Genomic DNA, 27,966 nt, shown 5'->3' on the forward strand with positions numbered 1-27,966 from the left:
TTTTTTCTTGGAAAGTTATGACTTTATTCTCGTAATATTACGACTTTTTTTCTTGTAAAGTTATGACTTTATTCTCGTAATATTATGTAATAAAAGCTTGACGAAGTCTATGATGCAGTTCCAACCTGTGACCACTGGAGGACATTAAAACTCGTGATTTTAAATACACAGGTCAAGTTAGCAACAGGATATTTTTATTAACCAGTTGTTTAACATGAATAATGTATATTTTTTAAGCATCATCACGTCCTGAGTTTACCTCTATATCGATGCTAGGAGATGTTGATCTGTGTATTTAAAATCAGGAGTGTTTGCTGCCCTCTGGTGGTGACAACAATGAACTGTTAAATTGGTCGAAGTCGCGTCAATGCAGACATTATAGCATACTCACACTTCCGGTAAATCATTTCAAAATAAAACTTTCAACATACTCATGAGATGTAGTTAATTGTGGTCACAGCAGAAGGGCTGTATATAGTCATGGCAATAACTAATTCTACTACAACAACTACTACTACTAATAGTTAAGGCCATAAGCAATAATAACATGACAAATACACAATATTTATAGTAGTTATTTAATGTCATACAGAGTATTTTTTAGGGAATATTTTGTACACATGAAGAAAAAGAAGCAAAACATCCCAATAGTGTTTTCCTTTGTATTTTCCATATTGTATTGACAAGAAGATGCAAGGGATTAATAATAAGTCATAACTGCTGTTAAAGGTTATATTGATAACATTATTATGTAGATGAATCATTTAAATAAACATGCATCCACAGAGGTTGTAGAAAGGTGCTGAATAAAACTTTTCCTCAAAGAAATATTATGACTATGAAATTAATAATTAAAAATATTTTGACAGGTGCGCGTGTCACGCAACAAACACACACCCAGGCACACCTAATGTAGGCCTATAGCTACATGTTACTCTACCACAAAAGATTCAATGTAATTGACGTCACTGACTGTCTGAGTCTCACTCCACTCAACCATAAAATATGCAGGTTGTGCAATGAAATAGCAACCTGTTTTTTTTGTTTTTTTTAAGGGAATACAATGGAACGGAGGAGGACAGATGCAACCTCTAGTGGTTATCAATGTTATCAATTCTACCTTTAAATAATTACACTTAATATTGTGTAGTTGTCATGTTATTATTGCTTATGACCAATCATTGCCATGACTATACACTGCCCTCCCGCGGTGACCGCGAGAAACTACACCTCTGTGTATTTTATTTTTAAATGATTTATGCTATAATGTCTGTAGTGACGCCACTTTGACTAATTAAATGTTTTTCTGTGGACAATTCTTTAAGATACTATAGATGGATGGATAGATAGAGATAGAGATAGTTAATTTCGTGGCACCATAAAAACACATTTGACCTTTGTTGGACATAAATAAATATTGCATGTGTGGTAGGACTGATTTCAACTATTCTTCTAGTAAACAGCCCTTTAGTGGGCGGTGATTCCTGGAAAATAAATACCTGCAATTTGTTAAATATTTGCTCAGTTTCCCGATTTATTTCTTCAGTGAGAGGCCGTTTTTTAATTCACTTCATTTTGAGGTCTGGTAAGTTCATTCCTACTTTTACCCAGAATAATGTATAGATTACTGATGTTATCACACATTATTTGTGCATACTGAGTAACACTTGTTTGAATAGAGAAGTCAGTGCTGTTTCTTGTTTTCCTTCTCTCCCCAGTGCACTGCAATCAAAATGACAGAAAATACTTTCTTATTATTCTGCATTCTTTTCGTCGGCGTGTCTGCTGGTGAGTAAACTGCTCTTATCCTGTGAAGCTGTATTACATCTGTTGTACTGTTGTTGTTTTTTACGTTCAAGAACAGCTTACTTTAAAAGTGAACAACTTTTCCCCCAGAAACTTCCTAGCCTTCTTCTCTTCAATGTCTTCCACCGCCATGAGACAAATAAATAGAAATATGTATCTTCTTGAGTGAATAAACGATATTCTCAAAAGAAATAAAAGTGTACAAACCCACATTTTATTAATTTTTTTTTTATTAATATAGAGTGTATTTGAACAAAAATATTATATTTTGCTATTTTTTTTTATCACATTTATTGACATTTTGCTGTTCCTAACTAGCAAAATAGATCTATTTACTGTCAACTGGTTCTCTGGTCTTGTTTGTAAATGAAAGTAGAGGAAACAGTTCAAGAAGGCAAAACAAATGTTACTCATAAATCACATAACTTGTAACATTAATTAAACACTAGCCATTATTGACATTATTTATAGGATAAACCATATATATATATACATATATGGTTTATCCTATAAATAATGTCAGTGTTTAATTAATGTTACAAGTTATGTGACTTATGAGTAACATTTGTTTTGCCTTCTTGAACTGTATAAATATAAATATATTTATATTTTGTTTTGATTAAGAGTTTTACTGTTAATATAAAGCAAAACCTGACTGACTTCTTTGTCATCTTTTTCTACTGAATCTATTTAAATAACTATTTAAATTAATGACATGTTTCTTTAGGTGTTGAGGAAGGTTCGGTGAGGCTGGCTGGTGGTAAAAATAACTCTGAGGGCCGGGTGGAGATCTTTCATGATGGAGTTTGGGGGACGGTGTGCAACGATGAGTTTGAGATGATTGACGCTCATGTCGTGTGTCGCCAGCTCCACTTCCCCAGCGCAGTAGAGGTTCTATCTACATTTGGCGAGGGTAATAGAGCTCAATTTGACAAACACTAACAATGAAAACCTGGAACTTTTAACAATATTTGGTACAAATGGCTATCTGTTTATTTTCTTTGATTGTTTTGTGTTTAGGGGATGGAGACATCTGGATGGGTAATTTAGGCTGCAGTGGGATGGAGACGAACCTGCTGCAATGTTCACATTCTGGGTGGGGGGACCATGACTGTGGTCACTCTGAAGATGTTGGTGTCAGATGTGAAACTGGTAAGGCAACCCATGTTTGAGCAATAAGAGTGAATCTTTTATGGACAAATAAAAAGATAAAAAGTGAATTTCTTCTCAAAACAAAACCACTCACTGTGCCCATATTGACCTCCATCAGAGCCAGAACCCCTCAATCTAAGCCAGGAGTACGATTTGGACCACAACACAAGCCTGTCTTATCAGCTGGGGGAGCTGTTTGACAGCAGACGTGACTGTGATTTGAACATTTCAGTGACGGTGCACCACAACATCGTTGTGATGATCTGTGCTCACCGCGTCATCCTTTCTCTGAACTCATTCTTCAAAACGTCACAGCCAGACTTCAGCAGCCTCAACATTGAGACCACAGCTAACTGCAGTCAGTACGCCAACAACTTTGTCAGGTAAAAGCAAACTTGTGACTTTAAAGATCATGAAAACCTAACCTCTTCAGTGTTTGTGCACACATTTGGGTATCTGGAGTACCTACCAACCCACAAACTGTAAAATAGGACAACCCAGTCAGTTTTTTTTGTGGGCTGCCTAGATCAGAAAACATGTGATTCAACAAGCCATTCAGATTTGGCTCCCCTTCCTATGTCACATGCAGGCTCACTAGAATATATCACCCACAGCTTGAGAACTACCTTTGCAAAGGTGATCCATATTTTTCTCCTCAGCCAATCAGAGCAGACTGGGCTTTCCGTGAGGGGGCTTCAGGCCCAGACACCCAACCCGACATCAAAGAACTAGCGGCGATGAAGGCCGGTTGTTGCGTCGATGAAGGCCGGTTGTTGCGTCGCCTCACTTCGCCTTTGTCTTGGCCGACAAGTTGCACCCTAATGCACCACAAGGACGACAGCCAACAGCCAGTTAGCTGGTACTTTATGCGCCTGAGAGGAAATAATTCTCCACTCCAGTAGGCGGCAGTAGTCTGTATTCGTCATTCAAAAATAGAAACTGGACGACAGAGGACGGCGGATATGCAAGCCGTTGTTACGATACGTCTATGAAACGATGAAAAATGAGATGCGTTTTTCCTCTTGATTTTACTCGTTGGCTTGCTTTCCTCAATTCTGTTTCTCTTCTCGTGCACTGATTGGTTTAAGCTGAACAGCCAATCAGAGTGATTTCTCATACACAAACGGGCTCCGCAAAAGATTCAACATGCTGAATCGGCCGAAAAACCTCTGACATAGGCAGACTAGAGCCGACGGTGTGGGACACACCGCAAAAACCAAGCCGACAGACGCTCACGGACGACCCCAAACTGTCCGACGGCCGACCGTCGGCTTGGTCTGTCAGGACCTTTAAAGAACTGAGCGTTTCAGACAGTATGAGAAAACTAAAGTGTTTTTTGAACATTAAAGCATCTAAATATGTTCTAATAGAAACCCAAAATACAAGTATGAACCTGAAAATGAGCATAATATGTCCCCTTTAAACTGCCACCTCCTTTGTCATGTAAACCTGAACCACTCAACAGCTGATCTTTTCATCACTTGCTGTCTAATTGTATGCACTGAGTTAGAAACAGCTGAACCTCACTAATGAAAATGTTCAAATTTCAGATACTTCTACACAAGAAAGATTAAAGTCACACGATCCTCTGCCCATTGCATCCTCAAGATGGCTATCGACTGGGGTGTGACTGAAGTTTATAGTGAGGCTGCGAAACTCTTCAGACTGTTTCTTCCAGAAGATCCCACTTTCCAGAGTCAGAACTCTTTCTATGAGTACGCGGTTCAAATAGATGATGAGGCACTAGAGGAGGTTTGTGTTCGCTACCTGGCATGGAACTGTGACGCGCTGATCCAATCCCCAGCCTGGACAAATCTTCCATTTGGTCTGGTCAAAGCTCTTCTGTCTCGCTCAGACCTCGTGGTGCGTAATGAGACCGTCATCCTGAATGGACTGGAGAGCTGGGCGGCAGCCCAAGAAAACACAACTATTCCTAAGGTCCTTCTGCAGCTCATCCGCTTCCCAATGATACCAGCTGAGGACTTAGTCACACTTAATGGCTCACAGTATGATGCCGGCAAGTTGCAAGGGTTTCAGTTTAATTCTCTGCCCTTCACGATGTTGCTCAATGACCTGAGGGAAAAACAAAAAGTCTACACATCCAGGATTTACACCGGCTCGCCGTGGAGCTTTACTGTCAGCTACGACATCGTCAAAGCTTACAAGGACTCTGAGACTTCTTACATTGGTTTTGGCTACTCCCAAATCAATATTCTGACCAAGGACTTCCAAACACCGGTTCACAACAGTGCTTATTTTTCTTTTCAAAACATGCGCTGGGAAACAATGTTTCTTAACAGGCGTGAAGAATGTTCAAGTCAAAGTCTCACTTGTCCTTCTTTGCCAGCTGTTAGTTTGAAGGTTTTTCAAAAGAACAGCAATATACCCAGTGAGGTGGAGGGACGCATTCGTTACAGAAATAGTCTTGTTGTTATGTGTGAAGGGACATACGTGTTCCACGTTCACGAGTTTAATGAGGAGAATCTTGTGTTTATGCCAAGCAGCGTAAAACAAGTCTATCCCTGCCGCTCAGAGAGGTTCTTCTACAGGCTGGTGGTTCGTCCTCACTACTCTACAGATTAGTGTCTGTTTCCTCTGGGAACTTCAGCAAAGAGGATGATTTACAAGCAGCACATTATCTGATATTCACGACTATCCTATAGAACTATAACCATAAACAGTGTTTTTGACTATGCTCACTCAAATCATACAGTAAGTACAACTTATGTGTGGCCTAGGGCTGTCAAAGTTAACACGATAATGACATGTTAACGCAAAGTTTGTTTTAACGCCACTAATTTCTTTAACGCATTAACACAACTTGCGATTTTTAGGTTGTAGCGGGCTCAGTTTTAAAGCTAGAGGGAAGATACTGACATTATATGAAACCAGAAAACCTGAGGAATCCATAAGTACCAACCATGTCATACTAGCTTGTCGCGAAGGAGGTTAAATAACGTTCCAAACTTGTGCTAAATTTTGGCAAGGAAAAACTGGCATGGCCATTTGCAAAGTGGTCCCTTGGCCTCTGACCTCAAGATATGTGAATGAAAATGGGTTCTATGGGTACCCACGAGTCTCCCCTTTACAGACATGCCCACTTTATGATAATCACATGCAGTTTGGGGCAAGTCATAGTCAAGTCAGCACACTGACACACTGACTTATTGTGTACATGACTTCCCATGTTGTAAATCATGAGTTTCACTATTTGTATGTTTTATTAAAGTCTACTTTAATTTCACTTTATTAGAGGTTAAACAGTGCACTTTAAGCTGTATTTCAGTGTACTTTTAAAAAGCATACTAAATTGCAAATACTAATAGTGGTAATTTAGTGTACTTTCGCTACAAGTGTATTGTAGTAAACTTACATGAAGAGTATTTTTTTTTACCTGGGTTATACTGGCCAGGAAACTCTTTTACACTATCTTGTCTTCTGCTCTAATCACCAAAATCATGTCAGAACCACTTACCCAACACAAGCATATCTTAAGATACTGAGACACTCCAAGGTCTTCTCATCTGTACGCCTGGACAGTCTGGAGCCGCTCACATGTCAGAGGATGCATGAAGGTTGCAGTGACCCTTAAAAAAAGGAGAGGAGATTGAGAAAATAGTCTTTAGGGAGGACAAGTGTTGTTGCTAGCCTGACATGTTGTGTGTAAGTTGAGAAGAATGCTATAAAGTTCAATAAAAGCTTGTCTTTGACTCCCGTGGTATTCTGTACAGTTATGTAACAGAAGAGGAATGAACATTATTATTATTGCCTGAAGTAATACCGTAAACTAGTGCTGTTATGGATTTAAGGTTCTAACTGGAGCCTCAAACCACCAGGAAACAAGGGTTGCAATCACTTGTGACATTTATTTAGCCAGGGAATGCTGTGAAATTGATGGTGATTGCCATAATGATTGCAATGGTTCTAAAACAAATAAATAAATTAGAATATCTTGCCCCAAATCATAAATTCAGCCTGTAAATCATTGCATATTTAAGTAACATATGATTAACCAAACATTTACTTTATCATAGTAGTATTAACCCTCTGAGACCCGCGGGATCAACCAACTTTCAGAAGCTGTAGAAGGTTTAGAGTAGGTTTTAGAGCTATAATGAAGTTACAGATATCATATGAAACCATGTCATGTTAGCTTGTCGGGAAGGAGGCTTAATAATGCTCCAAAGTTAGGCAATACTTTGACGAGGAAAAACTGGCAAGGCCATTTTCAAAGGGGTTCCTTGACCTCTGACCTCAAGATATATGAATGAAAACAGGTTCTATGGGTACCCACGAGTCTCCCCTTTACAGACATGCCCTCTTTATGATAATCACATGCAGTTTTTTGAATGCAGTACAAATGTGTTATTTTCGCCTACACTAAAAATAATGTGTTTGAATATTTCTGCACACTGGGGTCCCTAAACAGTCTTGAATTACATACATTGTGGTATCACTGTAAAGCTGAGACTCTTGTGGATCTAATGAACCTAACTGTATTCGTGTTTGATGATGTTAGTCCTCATAGTAGCCATTTCATATAGTGAGACCACTTTTTAAAATTTGACCTCTCTGTATAAAATGACTTGTGGTGACCTCTAGGATAATCACAGCCTCATGAAACTTTACCACCACAAACTAAAGACCTAGAGCATTCAGAGGGTGGATGGCTTTACTAGCTAGGTTAACAATAAGGGGGTTCCTGAGCAGTTTCCAGAACAGAAGTGCTCGCCATCTAAGTGCCAAAAAAATGCAGAAATCTCCAACGGCTTTTTCAATGGTGTTCCTCAAGGTCTTGATATCTTAATGTGGTATTTTGGAGGGATTATTGGTCATTTTTATCAGTTCTCAAGGGGTAAAAAATGGTTAAATTTAGCACCGAATCTGTGTAACAAATGGTATCGACCCAAATGGCCATCACATACTTTTACCTTATACACTTTCACTATTTATTTTAATTAATTATCTAATTAATTAATACATGTTTATTTGACACACAGTATTACATCTCAAATCAATCTTCAGGTTCCCAGCTTTCAGATGATGTACACCACTTCTATGTGACATCTACTGTTGACCTGCTATCTCCCCCTAAAAAAACAAAAACAGGTCATTGTGGGTCTCGGAGGGTTAAACAAATTTGATCACAGATTATCCATTAACCATCATGTCAACTGTAAAATACACCTTGATCCTAATAATAGAAAGAAACTGCTACTCACATTGGAGGTTATTCAAAAGACACATGGCAAACAAATACTCAAACCAGGAAGGTGTTTTGGAGACAAAGAGGCCTCTGTTGATAAAGAGGGAGGTTCTACCAGATGTATCTGAACCATCACTTAGTGCCACTTGTCTGACACTAGTGCAGTGTCGGTTCAAAAGGTGCCGGTTCATTACGGGCCGGCTTGGTCTCTGGTATAACTGCTTGAAGCTTTCTCCAGAACCGCTCATCCAAACAACTTCATACTCGACACTGCGCTTCCCTGGCTCATGAGCAATTCACCATTTGTAGGATACAACTTCTGTCGTTTCAGAGTCTCCTCGCAGACTGTTGATGACTCCGCCACGTTTGCGTTTGCCACATTTAAAAATAAATCTAAAATGAATGTAAAAAATAAATAAAATAAAAATTAGAAAATAATGCAAAAATAAATATATTAAAAAAAATTAATGTCAAAATAAATGAATAAATCCAAAATAAATGAATGCACAAATTAATCAAAAATAAATACATAAATAAATAGAAAGGAAAATTAAACAGAAGAGTAAATAAATAAGGGAACTAATACAAAGATAAATAAATGAAGCAAATTAAAACAGAAATATCAATTTCTATCACATTTAATCAGTTAATTTAATTTATTTTTAATAGTATTTTGCTACATTTAATGACATATGTATTTTTTTTATCGAGTCATTTATTTATTTATTTTTTATTTTGGCAGGTACCATATGTTGGTTGTCTGATATGTGGCAGAGCTTACCCTCTATTGGTAGGAACGGACACTCAATGGTCTTGATGGTCACTTTATCTTGAAGGGTTCAGGATGGCCTCAGCTCCCACAGCCACAATTTTGCAGATATGTTGTTCCACTAACAGGCCTGGATGGTGATGTCAACCAGCTTCATCCAACTGTCCAACACTTTGGACAAAAGCAAGATAGCTCAACAGCTAGTGGCCAGATTTCCACGACATGATTAATTTTTCGTGACCTTAGCACCACCATCAGGCCACAAATGTCAAAATCGAATAGACAGATTACCATGTTAATCTAGTCATATGAATTACCTACTTGATGTGCAAATGGAGCCAAATTGAATGTATACCTTACATGCTATTTGATCCCTAAAATACAGTCAAACTAAAGCCTCCAAAACGCTGTTTTTGTTTGTACATTTTGCCATAAAAAACTGTAGGAATCAATAAAAATATATGACATTATCTCCATGAACAACAATTCATAGAACTGCTTTATTTTATATTCATTCTGATTTGAGTCCAAACACACACACATACAGCCATCTATTTATCCTCACGTATAAATAGATGAATATACACAGATATACATAAATACACATTTCTGATATGCATATTCATTTTTGAAATCATGCTATGTCTCTGTAAAGGACTCTCCCTATTGGATGAGGGCACACAGCGATTTGAAAACACATACACAACACAGCTGGAAGAATTCCTATTGATTTGCATGTACAGTAAAACCCACAAATCTTTCAATGTTGGATATCTTACAAAGAAACAGCTGTGGTTTATAGACCATAAATATACAGCAGCTGCGTCTCAATAAAACACACTGAAGGATATGGTACAGTAAATTATGTAGATTGCAATCATTTCTTGCCCAGCAGCAAAAATAAAACCAAATAAAAATAATATTCTCCGATTCAAATGGAAAATATATTTGTATATCTTTATATATGTATTTATAATTTTATGTACACATTCTCAGGAGCACAACTATGAGAAAGAAAAATAAATACAACAGCACGAGTGAAAAAAAAATATATAAACGATAGGCCTACATGTAAAATTTCTCAATAAGGCAATTAAAACTTAAAAGCTAGACTGTACAAAATATTGCTGCTATGGTCTCCATCTGATGAACAACAACAAACTGATTACAACTGGCCACTGCACGTCATGGGAACAAACTGATCTCTACTTTTACAATGTCTGACATTGATGTGTCCTTCCTTACACACTAACACACACAGAAACGCACCAACCGACTGAAGATACAGTTTCTGAAGTTAGATTAAACAAAATCAGTTTGTTGAACTTAAGTCTTACTTGAGAGTCCTTAAGATGTCAGCCACAGAGAGACTACAGTAAACACTACAATGACTGTGATTGACTTCACCAACACACACTTTATAATCCTAAAAAGAAATTGCTGCCTAAACATCAGCCTGTGTGAGCAGAAACGAAGATAAACGTGATGTATGTTTATTTGGCCTCTATCACTAGTTCATCTTCAGGTCCTGTTGATTAAGTGCAAACAACATTCAGCCCATTTACAAACTGCCGTGTCTCACCAACACTGCGACGCACTGTGTTCATTCAAATATACAGATAACAGGTACGATATCAAATACCACAACTGATGCTCTACATCTACAAACATTTGAAATGTCCAGTCGATGGATTTCTCATTGTGTGAGGAGGCGAGGGCGACCAGATATAGCAACTGTCACTGATATGCTGATTATTTTTCCACCGAAAAATAAAATAAAATATGTTATTTCTATTGTTGTAAATGATTTGTGTGCATCTGTCCAAAAATAGGGCAACACTGGAAGACACTGCAATGATGTGAAGGTTACGGTAATGACTGACAATGTCTGCTGCCTTATTAGTGTTGCAATGGATGCCTTCTGTTTTGAAGGCAAGAGTCGTAAGCCTCAGCCGTTTCCACACAAGAGGTGTAGTGAGAAAAGTAGTAACACTGACTTTACACGACAAACACGTGATGTAAAAAAAGAATTGGGAAACTAAAAAGCTGCAGGGATGGAATTACAAAAACAAAAATTAAAGTTCTTTGGATGCAAATTAAAAAAACAAAGCATAAAGAGTGAAAAAGTACCAGAAACGAGTGAAGATTAGAATAAAATACAGACAAAATAAATAAAAGCTCACAGTAGTAAAAGAAGAAGTTCAGAAATAAAAAAAATGTTGCAAAAAACAAGTTGTATATAAATAATAAATCTTTATGCTATGAATGAAACAACTTCACTGTATATATTCACTAAAGGAAATGTTGCGTTTTAATTCTTCCCTCTATAAACTAAAATGCATATAACCACTACTGGAAATGTGAGGACGACAGTCTAGATGTTCTTTTGATTGGCCGAACAATGGTCATCATTGTAACTTCAGTTCTAGGAGCACAAGCAGAGCCCTCCAACACCAACACCAAGACCGACCTCTCACTCTGCACTCAGCACACTGAAATCTACATGTGGCCGCATGTCATACTATCAGGTGGACGTCGCAGGCAGCAAAGAGAGTAGGGATGTACTTATACCGATATCGGATATCGGGCCGATACTGACTCAAATAGCTGAATCGGGTATCGTGACAATGGGGCCGATCTATTCAATTTACATCTATGTATATATACTATATTATTTACACAGTGGGCAACCTCCGGGTCTGAAAAGTGAAGCACATGTGGATGTGCCTTAAACTTGCATTCTTTCTAATAGCCAGCAGGGGGCGACTCCTCTGGTTGCAAAAAGAAGTCCGATTGTATAGAAGTCTATGAGAAAATGACCCTACTTCTCACTTGATTTATTGCCTCAGTAAACATTGTAAACATGAGTTTATGGTCTCAACCGCTAGTTTCAAGTCTTCTTCAATACAGCATGATGTTCATTTAGTTAATTATGGTCCCATTTAGAGTCAAATAGACCATATGCTATGCAGGGTATGCTCTAGGGCGTGGCTACCTTATTGACAAGGTCTGTACCACGGCGTTGTCCGGTCTGGGAGTTGTTTGTGTTTCTGTCTTACAAGTTTAACCCTTTCACAGTGCGTTTTCAGTTCATGAAAGTTAATTACAACTTTTTGGTTGCCTAAAAATGTCTTATTCAGCGTTTGGTTGTACTTAGCTCCACCCTCTCGTGTCACTTCTGGTTGCAAAAAACCAAGATGGTGACGACCAAAATGCCGAACTCGAGGCTTCAAAATGGCAGTCCACAAACGTCACGGTGACTATGTCTACTTCTTATATACAGTCTATGTATATATATATATATATTATACACTGGAATGTTTAAGTTTTGACCAGTTGCATTAAAAAGATTTACACTTGAATTGTAATTCCTGTTAATTTTTTATATTTTACCAGGATCCTGGTGCAGGATTTATTATTTTAACACAATTCAGCAAATGTATATCTATGTAATTATTTGTTACATTTTGTTTTACAAAGTTAAGGAAGCGAATGTTTAAGTCAAGCCTGATGTTGCCTGCTGCAGCATACAGCTTATTAATTAAACACTGGTATCGGATCGGTACTCGGTGGCAGCTGATACCCAGGTATCAGTATCGGGACTGAAAAGGTTGGATCGGTGCATCCCTTAAAGAGAGCTCGGCAGGAGGAGCAACATCGCATCGTGTGAGTCAAAATCAATCTTGACCCAAAGGTCGCCAGATGTCATGAAGGTAATCATCAAACTATTTGTGTTTCTCTTTCAGTTGTTGAAAGACAGCTTGGTGCCAGGTGAGGGTACAGTCAGTACCAAGGAGGGTTAGTGGGCTTATCCTGATAAGTACATGCAAATTTCACTGTGCTGCTCTGCAGAGTGCAAGCCTGTAGAGCTTGTTAAGAGGGCTGTTTGTGTGAACTAGAACATACTGTACAATGCCTATAAAAAGTATTCACCCCACTTGTAAGTTATCATGTTTTATAACATTGAATCAAAGGGGATTTAACGTGGCCTCGAAAACTGAATACTTCTCATAGCCACAGTAAGTTACTATGGTCTTTCATGTATGTCAAACATATAAGACTACAGCCGTATACGCACTACTGTATGTCACACATACACACTATTATTACATTTTTATTATTTTCATTTTGTTAAGGGTGAAAGGCAGGGATGGTTGGAAATCAGTGATGTTCATCACTTTCAGGATTTTTTTCCCCTCTCTCTGATAACACAAGTCACTTTCCCCCTCAGTGTGTTCAGTTTCTGTATGCATGTTTGAAATCCTGGTTCAGACAGAGATCCTGCTGCTACCGCTGAGGTCTGGACTTCAGATCGACGAGTCCTCTCCACTGAGACGTTCACTCCTCTCTGCCAGAGAACAGGGTTTACTGTTGGGAGACAGACACAGTGAATGTATTAGGCAAAGTTTAAACACAGCATTTTTTATTTCCCCAGGGTGTAAAATGTGTTTCTTCTGTCATGCATTACTTGCTAATGATAGTGAAACAGTGAGAGTCATCTAATCAGAGTGCATTTAAGGGGAAACAGGAAAATAGAAAAAAGCACACACACCCATGAGTAACTGAAAAGCAGGAATAGTGAAGATGTTTTCATGTATTATAACTTGCATCAACTAATACTGTAAAGCCAATATGAAATATTTTAATTCATCCGTATCAGCTACATAATTCAAATCAAATACTGGCCCCTCTACTTCAGCTGCCATGTGTGTTGTAAAGAGACATCATCTATAACTTGTAGCAGAAGTGTTTCAGAAAGTGTCTGCACTTATTTTTAAACTCAAAAATGAAAGAACAGCCAGTTACTTTCATCATGACCAATATGATAAGGCAGCACGTTGAAATGGAACAGGGATAACGTTAAATACATTTTAATGTTTAGAACACATTTAAATATATTTTTTAACATCTTTTGTTGCAAACGTTTCTACCCAAGCTGAATTGTTTTTTAAATGACTTGATCAGGGAATGTAAAAATGTGTCTGAGAAGATGAAAAATAAAATGAGTAGGGAAAAAAATCCAATGGTTTATGACACCTTATCAGAGCGCAGTATGGGCAAATGCTGCTACACTAAACAAATTAGACAAGCAGCCTGCGAGAGAAGACCTCACAAAACCTCTAAAGTAGGGTTGTCCCGAATACCATTTTTTGACCTTCAAAGCTTCGGTGAGAAATATTCAAAGGTATTCAAAGCTTTGGGACAGCGCCGCTGCCGCACTACTGTACACACACGCACCCCTACACACAACGAACAGCAATATCCGTCTGAGAATAACTAATAATTAATGTTGAGTAAGAATAATGAATAATGTTGTGAGCTTGTTCCTTATTTCCTGGGCTATTTTGGGATTTATATATTATTATTACATACTTATGTATAAAAAACACAAAAAAAGAAGCATTCAAATACTGATTTGGAGGTCGAAGCTTTGAAGCATTCGGGTCAGCCCTACTCTAAAGGAAAACAGTTAAGAGTCAAGTGATAGCAATTCTCATTTGACTCTAAATTGTCAGATTTACTTGACATCTATCTGGGGTTCGAAGATTTAACATATAAACTGCTGATGAAATTTAGCTATCCAGCTAACACAGGGACAGCCAACGACTGTCCATTGTCCCAGTTAAATAAACATATAAATCTTAACACTGAAAATAAACTCTTAACTCTCTAAGTAAACAAAAAATAATATATTATTGCATAAAAAAAAAATCACCCACATTGCCTAAGATTGAACAAAATGATGTCAATGTTCTGTAAAATGTGTCTTTAATGTATCTCTAGTATGAACATCTAGCAGCATGAGCTGTGGGAGTCTGGTGATGCATGAGTGTTTCGGCTTCACGCAGGCCGATGCGGTGACACCGTGTAGTAAATACAGAGCAGCTTGTTTGTTGGAGGGACACAGGATGGCTGGTCGTGGACTAAATGGTCCCGCAAGCTGCAAGTGACCATTTCCACCCACTTCTCAATGAGGAATGAATGCTGTAATGTAGGGGTGGGTTTCTGGATGCAAAGCAAGCCTACTCTTGGGAGTAATCATGGACTTTTGAACCTTAGAAGCTCGTTCTACATTTACTGTAGGAGCTTTTCACGTAGGTAAAGTTAAGAGATTTTCCTGTACTTTTGTATTTTAGTCTGATGCTTCTCACTTACTGTCTCTCCTTCCCAATCCCCATCTGGCAGGGCCTTAGACTCTGAGCCATAGTGTAGCGGAGAGTACACCCAGGTCCTGTCGTCTTGAGGCTGTTTTTACACACCCACCACAGCAGAGGGGGCCAGAGGGACAGAGGAAAGGCCAGAGGCACAGAGACAAGCAGCAGGGGCAGGCAGGAGAAAGACACGGGAGATCACAGGAGAAGAAAAGACAAGACAGGAAATGAAAATTAGGGATGCATATAGGAGGAAATGTTGCTGAGAGACATCGGAAAGTGTGAATTTGACATATCAAGTAGGTGTAAAGAGTGTAAAAGGATGTGCTAATCCTTTTTGTGGCAGTTAGCAGACTTGGAACACGGAGATGAAAAATGTAGGCAAATAACAGGTTGGTAGCGGTACAAAGAAGTGCTGTTAAAGCATGTAAATATTATGATGGGTCTTACTGACATGTGTTTAAATCATATTTCTTGGTGTTTTGCCCCCATTTGGACTAACTCCTCCTGGGAAGCAAAGTGAAGTGTGCAGAGCGAGGGATGAGTCGCTGCATCAGCCAAACGGGGGAGGATGAGGAGCGGGGAGGAGGAGTAAGAGGTGGGAATGGGAAGAAAGCCAGGATGCCAGGACAGTCAGACACAGAGAGCATCCTCAGTCAAAGCAAAACGCAAGAACGGGATGTTTTTTCCCCTTTTCCAACAAGCAAAAGCGCTCTTTGCATAATGTCTATTAAAGCTTCAGCAGGTTCCCTGTTACTACTATATGTACCGGCCCTTTAAGAGAGGGAAGCAGCTGTAACACGGTATGGTGGCGTGGGTCGATGTCACACACACAAAGCTCAGCACCTTGGAGCTAACACGCCATCCACACACAGGTGCAATGGGGGGTGAGGGAGGCTGTCAGTGAGTGAGTGAGGAAACAAATTGGAGATTCAAAATAAGACGAATACGAGAGTAACAGCAAGACAGACTGTCAAATAAGATGTCTTTTGTTTACCTGCCTCCCACACTTCAGTGTCTTCACTATGTGGAGAGAAGGTATTGTTTTTTTGGTTTCAACACAATCACAAAAAACACCTCCAGTGAATACTGAAACACTGTAATTCATATCAAACCAACAGCATTGTACTCGGGACTAATCTAGTCTAATACCAGGACAAAAGCCCACCTACACGTCTATAGCACCATCTAACTCACTTACTGGCAAAACAGACCGGCATTTCCTCCTCAGTCGGAAAGGAGAGACCACCCAGGTCCTCCCATCAGGAAACTGACAACAACAGGGGTGTATGGCACCGGGACAAACAAAAAGAAATGTAATGTAGAGAGTGACAGAGGAGTGAAATAACAGAAGCATGCTGAGGCGAAAATGAAAAAGATTGTGTGTAACTCAGCAGAGATAGACTGGATGAGTCAGATGGTGACAGATAGATTAACAAGTCTGGCAGCTACTCTGTAGTATCTCACCACTTTCATTATGACTCATGAGGACGATCACAGCACTGAGTAAAAGCAGAAGAGAGAGCGAGAACGGAAGAAGAAAGATTTCAGGATTGTAGATGGAACGGTGGGGGAGGTGAAAATGATTTAAGAGTAGGGGGTAAAATGTGCGAACAGGGCAGAGGAGGATGGAGGTGAAGAAGTGGAGACGAGGGAGAGCAGACAAAAGAAGAAAAACAATCAGATGTGGAGGACAGGGGTGACGGAGAGCAGAGCGGGAATCATGAGAAGTGAATGTGGAGACTTGTTGGTGGCTGAATAATTTAGTCACGAGTCACTCTGAGGAACCTGTGAAGTGACGACACACACACCTGTGTCCCTCAGTGTCCTGAGCAATCACTCCGATCTCACAGCTAAAGGATGAGATGATCACAAATGCTGCATCTCTTGTATGAAAATTCAAACATATTCCCTGATTCTTTCTACACATACTGTGTAATTTAAAGCTTTGAAAAATACAGCCCTTTAACACCAACTGGTTGTTCATGCCAGTTTGTCTGTACACTATACAGAGGCCAACCAGAGAGGATCATTTTGTTGCGTATAAAAAGAAAAAGAAAATGAATTCTATACAATCAGACTTCTTTTTTTGCAATCAGAGGAGTCGCCCCCTGCTGCATATGCAAGTTAAAGGCACTTCCGCATTGGCTTCACTTTTCAGACCCAGAGGTTGCCCACTGGTGTTACCATAAGCAAACCAAACCCAGTAAGAAAATAAAGGAGATTTGCTCAAAATGCACAGAAAGTCAAGTTAATACATGTTAAATGTGATTGTACTTTTTTGCAGTAATGGTGCAATTTGTTTTTGTCTCTTTTACAATCATAATAGACTTAAAGGTACAAGCATTGATTATGTAAGCAATGGATTTTTGCTTGAGAAAATACCGTTGTGAGACACTGCTCCACAATACACAATCATTTTTTGCTAGTTTAGAAAGTGCTTCTGTTGATGATGATGATGATGATGATGATAATGATGAAGGAGATGGCAGAAACAGACAGGGAGCACACAAATGATGATCAATTGGCTGACTGAGCTGCTGAATGGCCAAACTGAGTGAAGCACAGAGATGCTGACTCAGCATGGGATAATATGAACATTTCATGTCATTATTATCCAGGCCAAAATAATTGCGATATTATCCCAATAATCACCAAAATATGCTTAAAACTCTTAAAATGACACTAAAACATACTGGATGTATATCACTATACCTTACATTTTGTTAAGAAAAATATATATTTTTACTTTATTTAATATTTATAATATACATTTTTTGGGGAAAACAAACAAACTGTTCTTTCTTACATGATAATTCTTGTAATTTTTAAATCAGGATCTATTTTTGACTTCTCTACCACAGGGGTTCCCAACCTGGGGTCCTGGACCCCCTTAGAGGGGCGCCAAATATCACAGGGGGTGCGCCAGGATTTGTCTGCTGAGAGGTTGTCAAAACCACTCATGCATAACTAAAATCATAACACACTTATTGGTGAATTTATACAAAAGTCTGAATATATTTAAAAAGATATAGTTTTTGCTACTTTGTAGTAAAATATATCTAATAATATAATATAATATAATATATTCTGCTTCAATCCATATTAGTTGGTGTTTAGCCTTTCAAAAACAACATTTTCATTTGCTCTCTCGCTTGATGCATCCAAAGGGAGGCCGGTCTAGCAGCAATTTAATAATACCATAAATTACATTAATTTAACCACAATAACAAAAAACTAATTAAGTCGTTACCAAAAAAAGGTCATTATGTATCTACATTCGCTTGGCGAATCCGTCAAGACATCTTCGTTTCATTTATGTTGACGTAACTGACGAGTTCCGTTCATTAAAGAAAGTTGATTTATTAAAAAAAAAGACTAATTTAATAAATTGAATCACTTTATTCAAATTGAGGATTTTGTTCGAGGATTTGTATTTTTTTTTAGGGTGTTGATGATGTCGGGGAGCTCAGCTTTTCTTAGATACAATTAAGGGTGGCTTCAAGGAAAATAGGTTGGGAACCACTGCTCTACCATGATAGCGAGTTTGACAGCTTTTTCAAGTCACTCAGGTGAGGAGAGTCACGATTATCCTGATAACGGATATTCACCAAGATCAACTTATTATCATATACAAGATAAGTGAGGCTTTCATACTTTAGTTTGGATCACTGGCAGTGTCCTAACAGCTGATGAAACAACTTACTTTCACTTGGTCACTCCCTGCCTGCAGTGTTTATGTGTAGTTACACTTCAGTGTCACCTCACGCAGCGCTACAGACCCCCTGCTGCTGCTGCTGCTACAGAGAGTGTCTGGCTTTTGAAGCATGAACTGGGCATCAGCCAGAGCTGGTCAGATGAGAGGGCTGTTAAATAACTGAGGGAGCTCTTTGACTAACCTGTTGGCCATTAGGATTTCTCATGCCGCATTAGAGGGTGTTTGATTCCCGACAGGAGAAACCCAGTAGGAGCGCGGCCAGGTGGAAACGTTTCTATCTGTAACTGTGATCACTGGCTCCGCTCTCCATCCTCCACCTGACACTCATACATTCATTTATAGCTAGCTGTGCTTTTGGGCACATTTAGACCTGCCAACACAACACTATCTGATGGTAGTCGCTTTCGGTAGGACGATCCTGTAGACTGAGTAACACACGCAAAACTGCAAAAGCTTCTCATTCACACAAAATGAGCTGCTGAGTGTGTCTGCGGCCGTGTTGGCGATCATATCAGACAGGAACTCCAAAGTGAAGTCGACATGCTATTATTATCACTCTGCAAACACTCCAAACCAGAGTGCACACTGCAATACACTGTGTTCAACAGTTTCAGGAAATTACACTTATTTGCTTTCTTGCTGTGAGTTAGATGAGAAGATTAATACAACTCTCATGTCTGAAGAACAGATAAGAAAATCTGCCTACCAACACCTCTGAAGCTCACTAATTAACATGTTTGATTTGTTTGTTTCATCTCTACAAAAACTAACAGGGGGTTATGTGCCAGACTATGGTGGTAAAGTGGTATCAATCATATCATGTAACTTTCTGCAAGAAAGCGAATAAGCCTATTTCCCAAAACTATTCCTTTTATTGAATGCACCACACACTGCAAGCAATTAACCGCCCACACACTCCATTCCCATACCAGCCTGAGTCGCTACTCCCTTTCTGCGGTCCATCTGTCAACGTCTCTGTGGGAGATCATATAGCTCAGTCCTTGAATTTATGATCATAATTACATTGTGTATAAATATATCTCGTATCAGCCAAAACACACATTGATGCTGATTAAATATTAAAGATGATTTGATGGCTAAATAAAAATGTCAAACTCAAAACAGATGAGAAGAGATGGGAGCTAGTCCTACTCTGAGATGTGCTTATTTCCTCTTAACACAGATTTAAAAGAATCTAAAAACGTGTGTCTCCATGTGTGTATGTGTGTGTCCGTGTGGAGGGTTTTACTTACAAAGTAGATATCTGAGATTGGCACGTCATCTTCATCATCGACCGAAGCCTGGCTGGTGCACCCTGAGCCGGACTTCTGGCTGGCCCTGTCTGCCTCCAACACCACCACCTTGGGACAGGACGGGGCTTCATTGGTTGCCCCGGATGAAGAGGGAGCATCTGGGGCAGACGAGGAGGTGGATGCGGCGGCTGCTGCTGCTTCAGGTGCTGACGAAGAGCTGGAGGGTGCTGCTGCAGCGGCATCGGCAGTCTCTGCGCCAGCTTCTTCCTGAACCTCACTGTGGGACGGTGGAAATGGGATCGTTATATGATTTCCCACCAACATTAGCACGTGTATGCAGTTTTTTTTAAACATTGGAAAGGGTTAGTAAACAGTGAAAATGTTACGGTGGTTACTTCTTTTTTTTATATCTCTTACTTATTCAGTCTCTTTTTCGAAGGTTGATGATCGCTGGAACAGTATGAGGAGACTAACAAAGACGGCTTTGATGAGTTTTATTTTGTTTAACTAACTTTCTGTTGTTTTTAGAACACACGCATCTGTCCATTTCACTTCACACAGTATCTTAGCCACATGTCTGGTGTAGAAAAACAGAAATAGGCTGCAAGTTTAATGTTTTCCTGCATGTTCTTAACGATTTTACACGATTTTTAAAATAATATTGTTAAGTAATTATTACAAAGGCTCTGTGTAGTTTAAGGACAAAATATAAAACCTGGTTACCTACACACACAGACACAGACATACACACACACAGACACAGACACAGCAGTTGCCAACATTGAGAGCCACTAATTGGGTCACTTGCCATAAGCCAATTTTCCTGCAGCAGGGCAGAGGAACAGGACCAAGCTATTAGAGAAAACTGGCTCTAGCTAAAACTCAACAGATGTGTGTGTGGGTGTGTGGGTGTTGGTGGTTTTAGCTGCTTACGCTCAAAGATTTGCCAGCTGGCTGTGTGTTGCCACAATCCTTTATTGTTCCTGGCCAGATCATCAACTATTAGAAAGGATTTAGGCGCATCCACATTGCTTTCTCAGCTTCTGTGTTCCAGCTAAGCTCCACCAGAGGAAAAGCCCAGCAGTTGGCCACGGTGGCAAAAAAGCAGAGTCGGCATCTCCAAGAGAGAACTGATTGGCTGAATAAACGAGGGGGATAAGATGGTGGTTGCAAGACAGAACGCCTCTCTTTCCCACCATCTCTCATTTCATTTAGATATATCTTACAAAACTGTTCATGTACCTTATCTTTGTCTTTCTCACCCCCTCTAGTCTTTCTTCACACATTACTCTTTCTATCTCATCTTCTCTTAGTCTCTTTCTCTTCCTATCAGTCCTCTCATTTCTCTTTCTCCGCTCCATCGCTCCCCTCACACCCATCCAACCAGTTCTCCAGCTGCAGGTGAGTTAGAGGCAGCTCGGACGAGTCGGCTCAGTCAGATGGTTAATTCAGTCGCCTGTCGTTATCTCAGCTGCTCCCACCATCCCCCTCTCTTCTCCGCCGCCAGCTCCTTCCAGACCCCCCCGGCCATATGTCTAGCCATTGCCTTCTCTCAGCATCAGACCCAATTATTCACTTGATCCTCACTGACCTAACCCCGGCATAAATGTGAGCCCCACTGCCATGATCCCTTCTGTTTGAATGTAGTGTATGTCATGCGGATTACACCAAGCTGCGGTCAAAATGTCTTTTTTGCTTAGGAAGGTTCCTAACTGATCGAGATGACCCGGATGTATCTGAGTAGCAGCCATGATAAGAGCTGGTCAAATTCTCTAAATGCTAAGGAAAGGTGCTTTAATGCTTCCTTTCTTATCTTCTTTAGCATAGGATACACTGGACCATCCTTTATGAAAGGAAAGGAGATAAAACCGTCCCACTGCAGCAGCAACATTTTTAAAGCGACGCACAATTCAGCTGTCAAGAACAGATGCTGTTGCGGTTTAATTGTACATCATGGAATAATTGAAAACATCCTTCTGAAGCTTCCGTTACACTTTCATTAAGGACAGCCGCACAGACATGAGCGGAAGTGGAATCGTGACAAGAAACCGTTCAAATCTTTTATACTCAGTGCGGATTTCTCATCACGGCAAACAGACATTTTCAAAGCTCCTCAAAGTTCTCCATTTTCACCGTCCGTGTAGTTTGATGGTGTGACGTGACTTTGGCCGTGTGGACACTCGTGACCCTGACGAATGCATCAAGCATAAATCAAGCATTAGGAGGTGTGATTCTATTTTGGACAGGAATCCTTACGTCAATGGTACAGCATCAAGCTTTTCACTGTTCTCATTCTGTATGTGTTATTAATAAAGTTACTAAAAAGAAACATCTGCCATAGCATAAGTGTAGTCGGATTCTCTTATGTCAAGGAAAAGTGATTAGGAAACGACATTAGGACATAATTTTTTGACTATACGAGCGCAGCCCAAGTGTTTTTGTAAGTGATGTTGTGGTTTTTTTTCTGAGTTATGTCTCCCCTGCTGTTTTCTTCCTCTGATGCAGTTTCATTTTCAAATAAAGCTAAATGCCAAACCAATGAACTTTAATTAAAAACCAGGTTAGAATATCCAAAGTGTCAGGTCATCCCAGCTTTACGGGAGCAGCCCGAGGCCTGTAGGCTTCCTGCCCTACTGCCCTACTTCTACCGACTGGTTCCCCCATGTCACCCCATAAAAGAGCACCCACTGCTCATACACACACAACGCAAATTTACATGCATGTGCGCACTCTCTCATAACCTAATACATTAGATGCGTGCCCCACACAGTGCCTCCAGCATGTATCTGTCTATAACAGGGGACCCCAGAGTCCAATAAACAAATAGGTCAAGCTGCTTTCAGTGTTTATGTGAACCATGTTAGAAACTCTCTGTGTGTGTGTGTGTGTGTGTGAGATGTTCTAATCGAACAGCTGGCTGAGCCCAGGTGAGACACTAGCGGTTATTTATAGTGCGGCGTCAAACTGAGTCATATTGGTGATCGAGGTCATGAAGGACTCATTACATCTCTACAGCTTATCCATCCTGTACCGGGCTCAGTTTTAAAGCTAGAGTGAAGATAATGGTATCATATGAAACTAGAAAACCTAATGAATTCATTGTCTTACAAGCATGTCACGAAGGAGGCTAAATAACGCTCCAAACTTGTGCTAAACTGTAGAATCTAGAAGTTGTTATACATTATTGTGAAATTATCAACTCTGTTCAACATTGTGTTGTTGGTGTACCTGGCTTCATGTGAAGGCTGTGGAACGGAGATGGTGGGCTCACTGTCGGGTCTCTTCAACTCCACCTCCACTGTGATGGTCTGCTGATCCTCCTCACGCACACGCAGCTCCTCCTGGGTCCTGAACGCAAGCAAACACACATAGAATAACACGCACAGAGGAAAAGAAACACGTATGAAAAACAAACACGGCCACATCTTAGCAACAGGAAGAATGGGCCTTCTCATAAAAACACCGACCAACTGGCTGACCTCACATTTTCTCCACCCACCACACCCAGAAATGCTTTAATGCTGTGAAAACATGAAGCTAGCAAGCCTCACAACTTTGTAAAAACAGCTCTGTTAATCCTGCTAAAAAAGGTTTATGAAGTATGAAGAGAAAGTAGCATTCATGCTCCCGACTCACCTCCCGTCGTGGCTGAGAGACTGGGTGTGCCTCCTGGAGACAGAGGACATAGTGTCAGTACAAGCTGTTTATGACAACAGCAGCAGCTAGCTGACATAAAAACATGTTCCTGTGGCTCCTAAAATGTTCACATGAGCACTTACTGAAGCTATGATGTGAATTTTCTCTATTTAAATTGTAATTTAAGGATTTTAGTCAGATTAACACAACAAAAGAATGATTTACTATTGTGGAAACGAGACCTAATGACACAAAATACTGGTAGAACTTTTCAGATAGAATTAAGTAAACACAGAAAAGGTAAAGAAAATGTTTCATTTCAGCCCAATGAGACAAAGATTTTGTCAGTACGTTGCATTTTATACTAAACAATGAAGTAATATCAATTGTAATGTCAACTGTATTTTTCGTATCTGGCCAAAATGATATGAAATAAATGTTACGGTACTTGATTGCAATGGATGACTCCAGTGTTTCAAAGTGTGTGTGTGTGTTAGGACCTGTAGCGGGGGTTCTCGGCGCTGTCAGAGGGGGATCTCTCGGGGATGGACAGAGAGGTGGTGGAAGAGAGGGTGGTGGCAATTGACGCTGTGGTGGCCTCTTCAAACGATGGAGGAGTACATGGAAGAAGATCTGGCCGCCCTGGAGGAAGAGGATTGAGAGAGACACACACTAATATTATTATTTATGTATTTATGTACCTGTCAACAAGGCAAAAGTGGGCTTGGCTCACATACCCCCACTCTCTGAAAGTAGGGGTCAAAGGTTTTGCCCTTTTGGAACTAATGGAACGAGATCTACTCTGGAAACAAAATTGAAGTCGAAAAAATGGGTGCCTAAAATGTAAAACACTTTGGGCACCCTGGACTTCTTTCCCCCAAAAGGAACAACTAGACCACACTGTCAACCATCATACCAAATTTGAAGTTCCTAAGTTAAATAGTTTCCGAGTTCTGCTCCGGAAACAAAAGTGTGACACGCGAACGGACGGAAGGACGGACACGCAAAATCAACTAATCTATTAGTCTACAAAATCGTATGAGTGTTAGATAATTAAGAAATTCTTTAGTCAAGGACAGCCCTAGATCAGAGGTGTTAGTGTTTACAAAAAGGAGACTCTGAAACATTTTCACATCATGTGGAAAGAAGCTGCGTGAACTAAATTGTTCTCTGAGATGCAGTGAACTGCACAGAAAACAACAGCTAAACTCTGGAAAAACAAGAGCTCATCGGCCTGCAGGCAAAGTCAAAACTCTAACCACAGATGGTGGTAAATCTGCATCTGTGAGTTGCCTCTGTTTCCTATTATCTGTGTCTGGTTATTTTGTGTTAAGTCACTGCATACACTGTATACAGATGTTATTTACCCTCATCCTCCAGCGTTGGGAAGCTGCGAGCTCCTCTCAGGTCGTAGATGTTCTCGTCTCTCTCAGAGGGCAGCTGGCTGGCTGACCAGGCTGCACCAGGACCGACACACTTGGGCACCGACAACGACACACGACCCTTCTTGGATGGAGATGACTTCAGAGCTGAGGGACAATGCACATTGACACATTAAATAACATGGGTATAACATGGACATGTCATGGTATAACGTGCTGATAGAATAAAAGATTAAGAAGATGTTTGACTAAATAGAGAGGTGGAGTCCCTCCCCTTTCCGGTGGACCCCATGGGACCTTAATTCGGAAAAAAATATGTACGGTAGTCAACGGCGAGAGACAAATATTTTTTTATCCTGATTGAATCGCGCCATGAATCACTCATATGATCAGTGAACCACATCTCTCGTCTCGCACAACATACGTCACCAACACTAGCTAGCGAGGTAACTTAGCTATGTTCCACGAACAAATTAAACGTTATCTACCTGATGTGTTTTGTCCAGCAACTCCTGGTCTTTTTATCAGCCGGGAAGCGAAAAAATTAAGAACGTGCGAGTACATCCCGGTACGAAACACTCAGGCATCGTAGCTTCAGCAAGAGACGTCACTTACATGACTTTTGGGTGTGTAGTCTTTCTAATTATGTAATTTCACAGTCTTATACTTCAACAGTTTTACAACAAACTGCGACCAACTGAAATCGACAAACATCATATGTGTGATTCATGAGACAATTCAAACGGGATTAAAACATTATTTGTCTCTACTCTACATATTTTTTTCCCCAAAATAAGGTCCCATGGGGGTCCACTGGAAGGGGTGGGATTTTGCCTCTCTATAAACCTTTATTACAACAACCCCTTCTCTAGTAGCTGTCTGCTGAATCTAATTTTGGTTTATTTTTTCCTCTCTCTTTTGAGCGTTTGAACGCTCTTAATTCTGCATGTGGGCTGGGTGGGAATGGCAAATTGGGGGAAGTTCTGTGTTTAGAAATAAACTATATATTTTTTTCTGATTTACAGTCTGATGTTATATTACAAGGAGGAAATCCCAAAGTTTTCACACAAATCACAACAAATCTTAACATCAGACTGATGACATCTATCAGCGCAGTGTCTAAGCGGATGAATTTGACTTGTTAATCAATGGCAATGTATTTCTGAGAGGCTACATGCTTCACAGGATCTCTACATTGCGAGGCTGCAGTATAATAAGACAATTTAAATTGTGAGTTGAAGTAAAAACTAAAATATCACAATCTCACATCGGCCCTCCTGCCCCATTACAAAGAATTCATTCTTTGTGTGTGAAAGTCTTTGGAAGGTGATGAAATAGAAAACTGCAACAGGATCAAATGGCTGTTTAACTCTCACATGACATGAAGCAGCACCTAATAAGGGCAGTTCCCTACTGTATCTGAATTTCCTGTCAGGGCTCGGCAGTAAAAGAGACAAAAGCCTGGCATTTGACATTTGCGTCTGTGGCTCTTCCCACACGGCCCCCGCTCTGACTATGTAAGGCAGTGTCTCGACGTAAATTGAACTCACAGGAGCTCTTCTTGAAAACGTTGCTGCTCATGAACTTGAAGAACCTGTCGGCATAGAAGCCCGGCCGGTGGACTGATACGGTGTCCTGGGGGAGAGAGGGAGAGATTAATGAGACAATCAGTGCATGAATAAAATTATCAAACCAGTGCTTTCAGTAGATTAAACTGCATTAGTCCCTTCAGTGTCCCATTTCAGTCAGTTCTTGTCTCTAGGTCAAGCAACCAGACAGAACAACACAAAGAAACAAAGACAAATGACAGACGAATGACAGACGAATGACAGACAGAAACACAGTCAGACAAGAGTACAGACATTATTTATGTCTCAGCAGACTGAGATCACACCGCCAGCAGACTGACAGATGACACTTGGTGTTTGGTTTAGACGGATAGAGGGACGGAGGGATGGAGGCAACTGAGGACGTGAAGGGACAGCAGGTTGTTTATTATTAGCTTTTTTTGGATCAGCATCATTTGACTTCACCATGAGTGTCTTTTGAAGGCATTCACCTTACTGAGTCATTTGCATGTAACAAAGAGAGAATGTGGAGTAGGGCTGTACCTTATGTCTTTTTTTTAGTTTTTTTACATTCAAAGCTTTTATTAAAGTTTTCCAATGAAGCTTTGAATGTCTGACCTCAAATTTTATGACGTCATCACCCTAAAAAAAATAATAATCCTGGAACAAAATCCTCAATTTGAATCAAGTGACCTATCAGATTAAAATGACTTAGTCTTTTCTTCTTCTTTATATTAATATTTAATCAACTTACTTTCAACTCTCAACTTTAATGAATATAACTCGTCAGTGCTCGTCTCCCTTTGTGTGCAGCTAGCGGTTTTTGGACTGCAGTGAAAATGTTGTTTTTGAAAGGCTAAACGCCAACAAATATGAACTGAGACAGAATGTTTTGTTAGATATTTACATGTTGTGAATTTTGTAAATGATTATATGTATCTTTTTTCAGTAAATTTTGACTTTTGGACTTTACAACGCTCTGGAGTTATGGGAAATGTTTGGATCACACGAGTCGGAAACAATCCTACGCAGCCGCCACTTGAATCTAATTCTACAAATAGTATAATACTAGAACTGTCAATCAATTCAAATATTTAATCGTGATTAATCGCAATATTTCCCATAATTAATAGGGATTAATCGCAAATTATTCACATACATTTTTCAATCTGTTCAAAATGTACCTTAAAAGGGAGATTAGTCAAGTATTTACTCTTATCAACATGGGAGGGGGCAAAGCTTGGTTTATGCAAATGTATGCATATATTTATTAATGGAAATCAATTAACAACACAAAACAATGACAAATATTGTCCAGAAACCC

General features: G+C 39.8%; 2 protein-coding genes across 10 annotated transcripts in view; one reads left to right on the forward strand and one right to left on the reverse strand.

The window, feature by feature from the left end:
* The first annotated feature begins 1,495 nt into the window (after positions 1–1,495).
* LOC141767895 (galectin-3-binding protein A-like) lies at positions 1,496–6,668 on the forward strand. 2 transcript variants are annotated; one of them, XM_074635621.1, is made up of 6 exons: positions 1,496–1,585; positions 1,719–1,788; positions 2,534–2,719; positions 2,827–2,958; positions 3,077–3,341; positions 4,509–6,668. In XM_074635621.1, the coding sequence occupies exons 2-6, from the start codon at positions 1,734–1,736 to the stop codon at positions 5,539–5,541; spliced, it is 1,671 nt and encodes a 556-aa protein (XP_074491722.1). In that variant the 5' UTR covers positions 1,496–1,585; positions 1,719–1,733; the 3' UTR covers positions 5,542–6,668. The 2 variants fall into 2 exon arrangements, with proteins under 2 accessions (XP_074491722.1, XP_074491723.1); XM_074635622.1 differs by having other exon boundaries at positions 1,514–1,580.
* Positions 6,669–9,414: 2,746 nt separating this feature from the next.
* Positions 9,415–27,966, reverse strand: part of pip5k1ca (phosphatidylinositol-4-phosphate 5-kinase, type I, gamma a) — a 56,570-nt gene continuing 38,018 nt past the window's right edge. For 2 of the 8 annotated variants that reach the window (XM_074635613.1, XM_074635620.1), the window contains exons 11-19: positions 26,625–26,709; positions 25,060–25,221; positions 24,193–24,334; positions 23,693–23,725; positions 23,285–23,404; positions 20,057–20,333; positions 16,287–16,355; positions 15,090–15,179; positions 9,415–13,301 (exon numbers count right to left, since the gene is read on the reverse strand). In XM_074635613.1, coding sequence (XP_074491714.1) covers positions 13,299–13,301; positions 15,090–15,179; positions 16,287–16,355; positions 20,057–20,333; positions 23,285–23,404; positions 23,693–23,725; positions 24,193–24,334; positions 25,060–25,221; positions 26,625–26,709 — 981 coding nt within the window. In that variant the 3' untranslated portion in view covers positions 9,415–13,298. Of the gene's footprint in view, positions 13,302–15,089; positions 15,180–16,090; positions 16,109–16,286; positions 16,356–19,732; positions 19,779–20,056; positions 20,334–23,284; positions 23,405–23,692; positions 23,726–24,192; positions 24,335–25,059; positions 25,222–26,624; positions 26,710–27,966 lie in introns of those variants that run through there. The other 6 variants (XR_012593960.1, XM_074635614.1, XM_074635615.1 and 3 more) reach the window with 6 other exon arrangements.

The sequence above is a fragment of the Sebastes fasciatus genome, chromosome 5 (genome assembly GCF_043250625.1).
Source record: "Sebastes fasciatus isolate fSebFas1 chromosome 5, fSebFas1.pri, whole genome shotgun sequence".
Classification (NCBI taxonomy): domain Eukaryota; kingdom Metazoa; phylum Chordata; class Actinopteri; order Perciformes; family Sebastidae; genus Sebastes; species Sebastes fasciatus.